Here is an 11,753-nt window from a genome sequence, read left to right on the forward strand (position 1 = left end):
TGGCCGGCCTATTTTAGGGAATGGATTAGGTCATGTGACTCCGGCTGCCTCATCCAAGCTTTTGTGGCCTTTACTGCCAAGCCCACCTTGATGCATGTGTTCTGTATTCATGCCATCCATCCGTTTTGATAGATCATTTTAGGGCATCAGCCTAAGTATGAAGCAGATCCAAATCTTAGGTGCACGCGCCTTAAATCTGATATTTGTTTTCTTTTTTTCTTTTCTCTTTCATCAAGGTAATTTATGTGATCTTATCAACAAGCCAAATGACAAATAAACATTGCGAAAACATTATGCCTGGACTTAAGAAGCTTTTAATCGGGAGGCGTTCAATCACCACTGTTTCCTATGGTAGGGTCCAATCTGTTTCAATTTTGGACTCATGTCCTAAAATGATCTGCCAAAACAGACGGATGCCTTGGATATAGAGTACATACATCAAATTGGGCCCCACAGTAAAGGCCGCACCGTCTCAGGTGAGGCTGAGGACGCAACTAATCCACTCTCTTGATTTTTTGATGAGGATGTACTCCTGATAAGACCTGATGAATGATTTGATTGGACCAGATGAATAACTTGGATGGCTAACCACGTCTTTTCATCATCGTATGTTATCAAATTGACCAGAGAGGATAAATGAGAGAATTGTTGTGATTTTATAATGGGCACAAATGAATTTATATACACGAGGAATGGGATCTAATGAAATTATTACAAGATATTCAAGCTAAGCTACTAGCTTTTATTCATAAAATATTTTACATCCATTCATGATTTAATACAATCTACAAGGGATATAATTAATGATCCCCTTAAAAATCTTTGTGAGACCCACGCTGTTGTTTAGATCTATACTTTTCTTCAAACTAGGGTGGGGTGAACAACAACAGTTTACTAATTAAATAATCATGACGAGTCCAAGTCATTGCCTTTATAAAGATATTAGAAACTTGACGATGAGAGGTAATATGTTTAAAATATGATTTCACTAGCCAAATGCTTTTCTTGAATGAAATGGAAATCTACCAGTATATATTTAGTATGCTCATGTAAAACAAGAGGCCATGCATGCAGAAAAACTACCCGGAAGAAAATGATCTAGTAACGACTGCCATGGGGATCAGGAGAGAGACGTCATCTACTTGAGGAGAAGGCGTGCATGCAGGGAGGGATTCAACGTCTCATGAAGAAAGGGTTTATTTGGTGATTAAAGCCCAACCATGCATTAAGGTTTATCCAAGAGCGTCGTGCAAACCAATAAGATGCCTCCATGTGTTGGGGTTACTTACTAAATGATGGACAAAATTTTACTTGCGTCCTTTTGTGGTACGTTATCAAGAGCATAATTACACAGGTTTGCATCGCATGTCTATGGATAAGATGTTATGACGAATGACAGGTAATCCTAACACAAGTGTCCCGTGTAATTGAGGCAGCGTGCTTGACAAGTATATGAAGACATGCCAAGATAGGGATCCTATTGTAAACTGGATATGCATGGCAAGGTTGTCAAACATAATCCTTTTAAAATTAGAGATTCTCCCATAGATGATCGGTGCTCTTGTGATGATTATGAAGGTTCAAAAAGCATATTTTTCTTAAAACGGACGGATATCAAAGACACCAAGAGAAACATAACAACCATGAATCTTTGCATGCGGGTATCTAAAAATAGTTCTGACCTTTAAACATCTCTTTGGCTAGATTGGAATGATTAATAATAATAATAATAATAATAAAACAATTGTATACTATAATTGCCAAGGATCCTGGTCCAGTTAGGAAACCCGTACAAGGGTTTGCCCTCCTCTCGGGCTATATAAGGAGCATGTGATGAGGAGCCTGAGGCTGTAGACACCCCATTCAGGCTAACAACTTGATGAAAAATTGATGATCCTTACGAATTAAACCTAAAGCCTATACCCTACCCAGAATTTTTGACATTTTCAAGCCTAAGCCAAACCATTACTTAAGCCAAGCCATACTTAAGCCACTACCCAAGTCGAGCCATACTCAAGTTGTTTCCAAGCCAAAGCTTTAAACCCAAGCCTTAAGCCACTCTACAGGCACGAACGAACCAAATTGCTAAATTTTAGAGATGAACTATAAATGATGATAATTGAATTATCGCCTCCTCTTAGAATATGTGCCCCAAGCTTTAATTGTTGCTTCCTTAAAAGTCAACTATAATGGGACATGCTTAACCCTAGAGTTCTTACTATTTACCATTGTACCATGCCCTTTAACTCATAAGAAAGTGCCATGTGTCATCTCCCCTTCATTAATCTTAAGCTGTCACATTATCTTTTATCCTTCATAATCCCTACAATTACCTAAAAACTTACCCAATAGCTATAAATACCTTCCTCATCTCTTCATTTCACACCCAACAACCAAGCAATTCTCACCAAGATAGAGAGAGAGAGAGAGAGAGAGAGAGAGAGAGAGAGAGAGAGGAAGTGGTTGAGTTCCCAAGCTCCCATATATTCTTTAACTCCCTACCAGTCCTCTCTTAGCTTCATAGTGTCACTTAAGCCAACCTTTCTAAACCATGATGCACACAAACCTTTAAGCAATTTCAAATGCAAGTCAAAGATCGTGTCATTATCACTAGCATTCATACTTTGTCAATCGCATAATTACTTCCCTTCTCAACCCCCTCTATTTCTCTAGGTTACTATTGAACGTATGCTCTGTGAGTTATCGGAACTTCGAATCTTATCGCATCAGAAACTCATGGTAACTTAGTCCTCTTACATAATATTCTAATATTATCACGTATATTCTATGATTTATGTTGGAATTCTGAACCATGTTACATCATAAATCTGAAACTTCCTAGTTTCATTTTAATACTATACATCTTATAATTTTATTCCATAAGATCAACTTACTACACAAAGTAGAGAATGTTCACCCATATGGGCAGAGATGGCGCCTAACATCTTACCCCTCTGTAACTAGGTCCCTTAATCAGAATCTCATATTGTGGACAAGGAGTAAACTTAGGGCCTGTTTGGGAGCGTGGGAACCCCCTGGATTTGGATCCCCCGGGATTGGAAACCTTTTGGATTGGCAATCCTCCTGGTGTGTTTGGCACCTGGAGTGGGAATCAACTTTAATTCAAAAATACCTATGCATGGTATATTTACAGGGGTTTGAATTTAATTACTAAATCAACTTTAATATTCCTAATTAGTGAGATATATAATTTTTGATACTATGGTTGTGATAAGCCCACTGAAATATATGATTTGCCTAAAAATGATGAAATTCCAAGTCTCGGATAGACCGCAAGCACAAGATTTTTAATCGTTGATTAATATGGATAATGTTTGGATAGTGCTGGACAATATTTGGATGGTGCTGATTTACATGGACAATGTTTGGATGGTGTTCATCATCATTAGTGGGCCATGTGCCGAATAGAATGATAGTGTACAGTGACACACATGTTACACCTGCAACTATTGAAATGATTTTAGGTGTAATTCAAGATCTCACCGTGCATTGCAAACTCTCTTAAAGAAGGGATTTGAAACCTCCGGTTACTTTATGCTGCCAAACAACTAAGGGGATTTTAAACTCCCCTCCAATCCACTCTAACTTTATGCTGCCAAACAATCAAAGGGATTTGAAACTCCCCTCCAATCCCCTCCAATTCACGGTGCAAATGACCTCTTAGGCCCTGTTTGATTTTCCAATTACAGAGGTAATTCAAAGTAAATGAGTAATAATTAGTTACCCGTGTATTTCTGGTTGGATTTTCAAAGTGATGTTGACCGCCACCTTTCATTTATAACACTCCTCACGTCACCCGAGGAGAAAAACGTTAAATCATGGGGCCTACCATGATGTGTGTGTCTTATCCACACCGTCCATCCCTTTAGCCAACTCATTTTAGGACATGAGTAGAAAGATGAAGTAAATCCCAAGATCAAGTGGACCACAACATAGGAAATAATGGGAATTGAACTCCAATCATTGAAAGCTTCTTGAAGACCCCAAAAGTTTTGGTTCAAATTGATATTTTTGTTTCCCTTTTATCATGACTGTGTGACCATATGAGCAGGTTGGATGACAAAAAAACATCAATGTGGGCCCTAGGGAGTAAATAACTTTCAACCATTAAAGTTTTAATGATCACTGTTCCTTAAGGTGTGGTCCACTTGAACTTTTGATTTTCTTGATTTTTGGGTTCATGCCTTAAAATATATTTTTTAAAAGGATGGATGGTGTGGATAACTCACATATATCATGGTGAGGCCCACGTATATAAATCAGTAATAGCAAGTAGTGTATGGACAGCTTTTCGAAATATAATTCCAGGTTAAGTTGAAACTGGTGGGGTAAGTAATAATTACTTATTCCCCCCTGTGTACCGGGGAAAATAAAAAATCAAACAGTCCATTGAAGTAAAACAGGAATCGAATTACCTGACTTTTACGTAGTCGGAAGGATATAGACGTTTGTGAGAGTACGTAAGTGATAACTTGTCAACTAAAGGGTCTGAGTACGGTGACGACAGGCGCTATCCAATCATGGTAATTAAAACCCAATAATGACTAAAATACTACACATTACCACCGTATTTGGTGAACCAAACACGGCATAAACAACGCTGTAGCACCAAAGAGCTTGCGGGTGGTAGCCTCTGCATGAAAGAGGTGTCGTGGAGGATTCCAGTCCTTTGGAGTGACGGTGCTGAATTCTTGGTATAAATCAACCCTGAAATTTAACACCTCCAAACAATAGTAATAATCTATTGATGGTGATCGTGATATGATGTCCTGTTTCACCCAATTCGTACAAGTGTAGCCCCTCGTTTGGTAGTCCAAACCGTTGATCTCATAGGACCCATCACAGATTTAGATCGAGTTCAATGGTTTAGATTGTTTGGCCCGTGGATGGCATATCAACCAAGAAAATGTTCCGATTGGGCAATCCTAGTCATCCAATTGGAGGACGATTGATTGGAAAGCGTGGACGGCCACCAATTTTGCATATAACAATTTGCTTGCAGGAGGATGGTTCGAGCGTATGTAACACAAATCTTGCATCTGGCCCACCTCCTATGCTCACCTTTCATAGCAAGAATCATCCCCATCCAAAACTCAAATGGGATGCACCACAGGCAGCAATTTGCAACCATGCCTAAAACCTATGTATTCACTTGTTGTGGGCCACCTAGGTTTTGGAATAGCTTGTTTATTTTTTGAGTGCCCTTGATCCAGGTGGGGCTCACTGATGAATGGATTGGATGACCCACACACACACACACACGAAAAGATGGATCCCCCATTCTTCTACTCTGTTGTGACTCGCCCAGCTGAGATATGAATCATGCAGGATCGTGCACATCTAATGGACGCGTTGGATGATTCTCACAATCCGTTTCTCACATATGGTGGGCCCCACTAAGCTCGAACATATGGTGATCATTTCCCATTCATAAAATCCGCTTTGATAAACATGGAATCACCTTACGTGTCCACGTTCTATTCCAACTAGTACTGATAAAAAAACGACACAAACAAAACCCAGAAACCTAAGTAAAAGGGTACACACGTGGGACCCACAAGATTAACTAACATGATCAAACCCGAGTTTATAAAATCTTATTTATTTATAAACTGCTAAGCCCATTTCAGACCAACAAACAAGCTTCAAAGAAAGTACAACAAACATTAGTTAGATGTAAGTTCCCTTTCAAGGAGGATTGAAGTGGAAAATCACGTCATAACCAACACATGAACAAAAGGAAATGAGAATCCACATTCTTCAGTGTGTAGGTGTATAAGGCTGCTCCATGACTTGAATGGTTTGCTTGGGAGATCCAGCAAGCAGAGCCCTTATCATGGGCTTAACCTTTTCAGCCATCTTTATAATACCCAAGAACATGACTCTGTATAAAATCACCATACCAATCAAAATACCAAGATCAACCCATTTGGAGTAGCCCATCTCAACTTGCCATGTGCTTCTCAAGATCTCATCCCCACTGATTGTGGGTAGCCCACCTGCTTGGTTGTTGGGGAATGTTAAGCCAATGAACTCATTCTTGTAGAACCCTTGGAAGGCATACTTGTGAAATGCAATGTAGTACATTGGGTATTTCCAGAAGGGTTTGGGGAGGTCATCTGGTAGCCGGAAGAAGCCGCCGTTTAGCATCATGACACCTTGGATCCCAGCCCCTGTTATTATGCCCATGAGGAAATCTGGGACGATGCTCGCGACAATCATCATCAGGCTCTCGACCAGTGTCGTGCATGCGAACAACACAAGGGTGAAGTAGATGAAGTGATCAGCTCCTCTCTGGAGGCCCACCAGGAAGTAGGCTATGGCGCCCGGTACAATAGATATGAGAAACAAGTAAGGGATGGAAGAAATTGTGTTGCCGACTACATATGCACCCACGCCATAGTGCCCATTTAATCTCTCTCGTCCAAATATCTGCAAATGTAGCCCACATCATGAAAAAAAGAAAAAAAAAGAAGAGGATTTGTGATGACATGGTGACCAACATATTCTTTATAATCATTATAGAGATTCATCATAATAAAAATATTTAGGACTTACGATTCAAATAGAAAAATGGATAAAAGCATACTGACATGAAGACAATATATAATTAGTAATGTTTAGCATTATTTCAAACGTTCTTTAGGATGCATTTGGTTGCACCTCGTATAATGAAACTTCATAGTATCTCATTATTAAGCAGTCTAATTTGGTGCACATATCATGAAATTTCATGAAATTTGGTGCAACCAAACACAACCTCAATCGAGGAATTTGTACGGAAGCATGGTTAATTGGGAGTTATCTGACTCTTAATGAAACACCCAAGAATTTCTCCAGAGATATATTAATGGAGTTTAACAACATCAACTAACCTTCATGTCCTCCACAAAAGAAGGAAATCCACCAATCGCCATGAAGGTCAGGAATGACGCTACAAACATAAGCATCGAGCCTCTAGCCTGAAAAACTTGAAAGCCATCCAACATTAGAAGATGATCCTTATTCTGTTTGGACCATAAGATTAAAAAAGAGAAGGATGAAATCTTTCATTAGCTCACCTGAATAGAGCCGAAGCTTTTGCCAATGTTGTAATAGATGGTGCCCACACAAAGACACAGCGCAATGTATATTGCAAAACGGAGCCAGTAGTAGCCCAGATCTCTGTACATGTTAACAAAGGATCTTCTTGCAAGGACAAGGGACTGAGAAAGGAAACTAGCCTGGCTTCCCTTCTTCTCCAAAGCTCCTCCTTCCTGCAAAGACAAAGGTGAGGCCCCTTTAAGTATCTTATTCATGTAAATCAAGGACTCACTTATTATTATTATTTGAATTAGATTGCGAACATCCAATGCAATCCAAATAATAATAATAATACTGTTGTTACCAAGTATTTGAAATGAAAAAGTAGAAAACAGATTCAAGTTGCATTTTTTCAAGCCCACTTGAAAGTAACATAATTGCATTTTGGGACCAGGAACCTCAATATGGATTCCAAAGAAGGAAATGACAATTGGATTGTTTCCACTTCATTAGATTTAAATTACTGCAATTCAATGTGATTGTGCTGCCAAACACACCCGAGATAAACAGAGGGGTTCAATTATCAGCTTACAATTTTACATATCTGAGCAACCCGTTGAGATACTTGTTTAGAAGTGGGGGATGATTTGTACGACTTCACGAGGATGTCGATGGCTTCGGCAGTTGATTTTTTACCAGGGCCTTGTTCAATGTCCTAATTCACCAAATCAAGAGATTTGAGGTTTTAAAATCTCTAAAGTAAGAAATTCCATTTGAGACAAGGAATTATAATCACAAGAACCTGAAGAGAGAAAGAGAGAGAATATCGGTTTTGTTCTCACCTTATCAAAGTCTTTGTTGATTGTTCTGAGGAAGTGATCAGAAGGGTTCATCAAAGATGGGCATGGAAAGCCATTCAATGCGAAAAACTGCCAGAGTTCCGAATAATCAATCGCTTCTGCTAAGTACTTTTTGAAAGTATTCTTAGCGAACAGAGAAACATACTTATGCTGAGAAATCTAGATTACATATCATGGTAATTAAAGAAAATAATGTCTTGAATTTCCTGACAGATGAAGTTAATCAGTTAAGTGTCCCATGAGGATGGACCATGGTGGACGATCCTAACCATCCATTCGTTGGCCTTGCAAATGGATGGTTAAAGCAGAACGTCCCTTAGCAATCTGTTCATAGGCAACTGTTTTGACAGTTAGGATCGTTATGTTCAATGTGACTTTGCACCGTGGCCCCACCCAGTGATGGGTTGCAACTGCCGCCTGTCGTACAGGTACATCAAAGATTGGATGGTCCACATTCAGATTTAAGTAGCGTATTCAAGACAGAACACTGCAGAACATGGTAATAGATAATAATTTCATTACCTCATTAGCTTCTGAAGCAGGCCCGAAATAAACTGTTCTACCAGCAGACAGAAGACACAGATTGTTGAAGAGCTCAAAGACCTCGCCGCTAGGCTGATGGATGGATGCAATGATGGTTCTCCCACCGCGTCGAGCGAGGCCCACGATTCGATTCATGACATGGTATGATGCTGCACTGTCTAGCCCACTCGTCGGTTCGTCTAAGTAGAGAAGCTTCGGGCGAGTTAGCATCTCAATGCAAATGCTCACCCTCCTCTTCTGCCCGCCGCTGAGTCCTTTGGTAGCCCACCCTCCAATTCTAGTATTCATGGCATCTTGCAGGCCCATCTCCCTGATTGTCGTCTCTGCTCGCTCTCTCTTCTCCCATCTAGGCATGGAGTCAGGAAGCTGGAGCTGTGCCGAGTAGTACACAGCTTCTCTAACCGTTAATGTCGTCATTAGAGTGTCATCTTGGGTCACATAAGCCTGTATTAACAAATGAACGCCCAGGATTACAATAGATGGTGAGTGGAGGTTATGTGTCCACATTGGTGGGCCACCAATACTCGATCTTGATTAAGCTAACGGTTGTCTTACCGAAGTGCCAAATGCTAGTGTTTGTTTTCGACCGTTGATTAGGATCTCTCCTGATTGCCTTGTGTTTGAGCCTAATCTCCCTGCAAATGAATGTTAATTAGAGATTTACACATCCAGTCAACTTTGCATATCGCTTTCTTTCCCGCCAACTTGTCGCCTGTGTGGAACATCTGAGCCGTCCATGATGCAGCCGCATAATAAGGATCACGTGGGACGAAGACCAGGGTGGTCCGCACATCAGGTGGACTGCACCGATTGAAATCAATGAATGACAATGGTGTGACTGTGTATGGTTGTAGTCGACCTAATCATTCAATTGATTAGATTTTCTTCATTATTGATGTTTATGGCTGTGCGGCCGACCTTTTGCTCGGATCAGATGTTTTATTACACCAATGACAAGAACCTAAATGCATGGTTTCAATTGCTCAAAAACTCTTTCAAAATTTAGTTTTTCTGTATGATTAATTGCAACGAATATTTTACCCCCCACTTGGGTTTTCTGTTCGTTCAAGCAGGGTCCATGGTCCAGTTATCTAAATCATCGATATTGATATGATGGGCCACAACATGGACAGCCCTTATACTCCAGAATAAACTTACTGTGTTAAGGATTCACGGGAACTGGCCTTGTTTTGAAAATATCCAGAGTAATTGACTGGAATCGTCTTGGAAGCATCGCTATCACCACCACCATCATCATAGCCTCTTCCGAGCCATTTTGGGCAATGGGTGTGGTTAAAGAACGTGGTCCATGTTCCAAAGGAAAATAGTTAAATTATGAAAAGGTTGGAATATTCTTGTCCATGAATTCTTTTTCTTTTCATGTATAGCCCCATCGAAGGGCCCATCATACAAACTGTTTTTTTATAGTTGTAACGTGCTCCCAGATCCAACAGCTACGGTGACAATGTTAATAAAATAGCAATGCATCTTGATATATTGTAACCAGACCTAAGAGATTTTATTTTTATTTTTATTTTTATTTTTTTAAATAACAAAAATCAATGTTTCATGGGAGGACAGACGAAGTCAAGATTGGTTAATTGAAGTTAGAGAAAATGGACCAGGAAGAACAACTTTAAAAGAAATCGAATTATATTTACCTGCTAAGGCATCGAGAAGGGTCGACTTGCCGCAGCCGGATGGGCCCATGATTGCTAGAACCTCTCCAGGCTGAGCATAGCCCGTGAGCCCTTGAAGTATCCCTATGGAACCAGCTTTCCCATTCGACGCTGTCACCCAAAGATCCTCCCATGTCAAGAAAATGCCATTGTCCTCCGACACAAGTTGAATTGTGTCCCAATTAACAGGTTTCACCTCTTCTTGGGTCGGCACCGTCATCGTTTCCGCCTCTCCGGTGCCCTTAATTTCCATGTCTACTCTCAATGACGCTGCATTATAGATAGGCCTAGAGAGATTGTCTCTAACTTGAGGAGGATGTGGATGTGGTAGAGTCGAGGAAGCAGCAGTACTGAAGGGAAAGAAACCTTCAGCACTGTAGGACATGTCTTCTTGTGAGTCGAAGCTATTCATGCCTCGCTCATCTTTCGTCGGGCTCGGAGTAGGCGTCCACCTCGGGATGTTAATAGTAGCACTGGCCGGAAGGGCGATGTTGTCTTGCGATGTGAAGCTGTCCATTTCTATGTCGTCTTCGGGCACTGGTGCCACGGGTCCATGTCCCGGCGGTCCCTTTGGGCTTGAATTAGCTGTCCACCTAGGGACGTTGGGATTAACCGAAGAAGCCATGAAGAAAAATTAGCAAGAAGACCGAAGAGAGAGAGAGAGAGAGAGAGAGAGAGAGAGAGAGGGAGGGGGCGTGAAGGGTCAACTAGAATGTGGAGCGGTATTTAAACGGAAGCGGTGGCTGGTGTACCACACAGCAGCTATATAGCTGCTGTAGGTACGTGTCGTGCGAAGACGAGGACTGACGCTCCTCGAGCTCCGAGTTCTACGAACGGTTGAAAGGAGATCAAAGTTACATGGGCCCCAAAGTGATGTGTTTATCATATCTACACCGTTCATCTATTTTTATAGATAATTTTAGAGCATTATCCAAAAAATGAATTATATACAGAAATCATGTGGACCACACCACAAACAACAGCAGAGATATGATTTTCACCGTTAAACAAGTCGTAGGGCCCACTATAACGTTTACTTTCCATCCAATCTATTCATAAGGTCACAAAAACATGAATGAAGAGAAAAAAAAATTTTCATATTGATCCAAAACTTTTGTTAACCTAAAAAGGGTTTCAATGGTGGAGGTTCAATCCTCCACTTCTTTTTGCAGTGTGGTCCACTTGATAGTGAGATATGTCTTCTTTTTCGTCTCAAGACTTAATATTATCTCACCAAATGGATGGACGGTTTGGATATAACACATACCTTAGGAGGATTTTAATTGTGGATATCCACTCACTATTTTTTCATTTGGTGTGGTCCACCTGATATTTTTATCCTTATATTTTTTGGTATCAAGCCATAAAATGATCTTTAAAAGTGGATGAACGGAATGGATGAAACAAATACATCATGGTGGGGCCCACAGAGCACCGACCATCAGCCACAGGGCTGGTGTCAGGAGGAGTAGCCAATCCGTTTCCGTAATTTTATACTGGGAATTATTTGAGACTCTGATTGGCACTTGACGTTGATACACAGGAGCTTCTAAACGGTACGTATGACATAGATTAATTCAAATCAGCTAAATTGTGAACCCCAATGCGCCGAGTTATATTCCAAAAA

General features: G+C 40.6%; 1 protein-coding gene across 1 annotated transcript; it reads right to left on the minus strand.

Moving 5' to 3' along the window:
- Nucleotides 1-5,676: 5,676 nt before the first annotated feature.
- LOC131242324 (ABC transporter G family member 1-like) lies at nt 5,677-10,847 on the minus strand. The gene is made up of 8 exons (XM_058240900.1): nt 10,109-10,847; nt 9,003-9,082; nt 8,427-8,891; nt 7,887-7,973; nt 7,637-7,759; nt 7,083-7,277; nt 6,897-6,983; nt 5,677-6,453 (listed from the first exon to the last, which is right to left on the minus strand). The coding sequence occupies exons 1-8, from the start codon at nt 10,749-10,751 to the stop codon at nt 5,782-5,784; spliced, it is 2,352 nt and encodes a 783-aa protein (XP_058096883.1). The 5' UTR covers nt 10,752-10,847; the 3' UTR covers nt 5,677-5,781.
- Between the last annotated feature and the right edge of the window lie 906 nt (nt 10,848-11,753).

The sequence above is a fragment of the Magnolia sinica genome, chromosome 4 (genome assembly GCF_029962835.1).
Source record: "Magnolia sinica isolate HGM2019 chromosome 4, MsV1, whole genome shotgun sequence".
NCBI lineage: Eukaryota > Viridiplantae > Streptophyta > Magnoliopsida > Magnoliales > Magnoliaceae > Magnolia > Magnolia sinica.

Excerpts from the sequence above, each read along its gene's own strand:
- LOC131242324 (XM_058240900.1), bottom strand. The coding sequence starts at position 10,751 with ATGGCTTCTTCGGTTAATCCCAACGTCCCTAGGTGGACAGCTAATTCA. Across the intron at positions 8,892-9,002 it reads CACTAGCATTTGGCACTTCG|GCTTATGTGACCCAAGATGA; the intron begins GTAAGACAACCG and ends TTGTTAATACAG. Across the intron at positions 6,984-7,082 it reads AAAGCTTCGGCTCTATTCAG|GCTAGAGGCTCGATGCTTAT; the intron begins GTGAGCTAATGA and ends CAAGTTTTTCAG.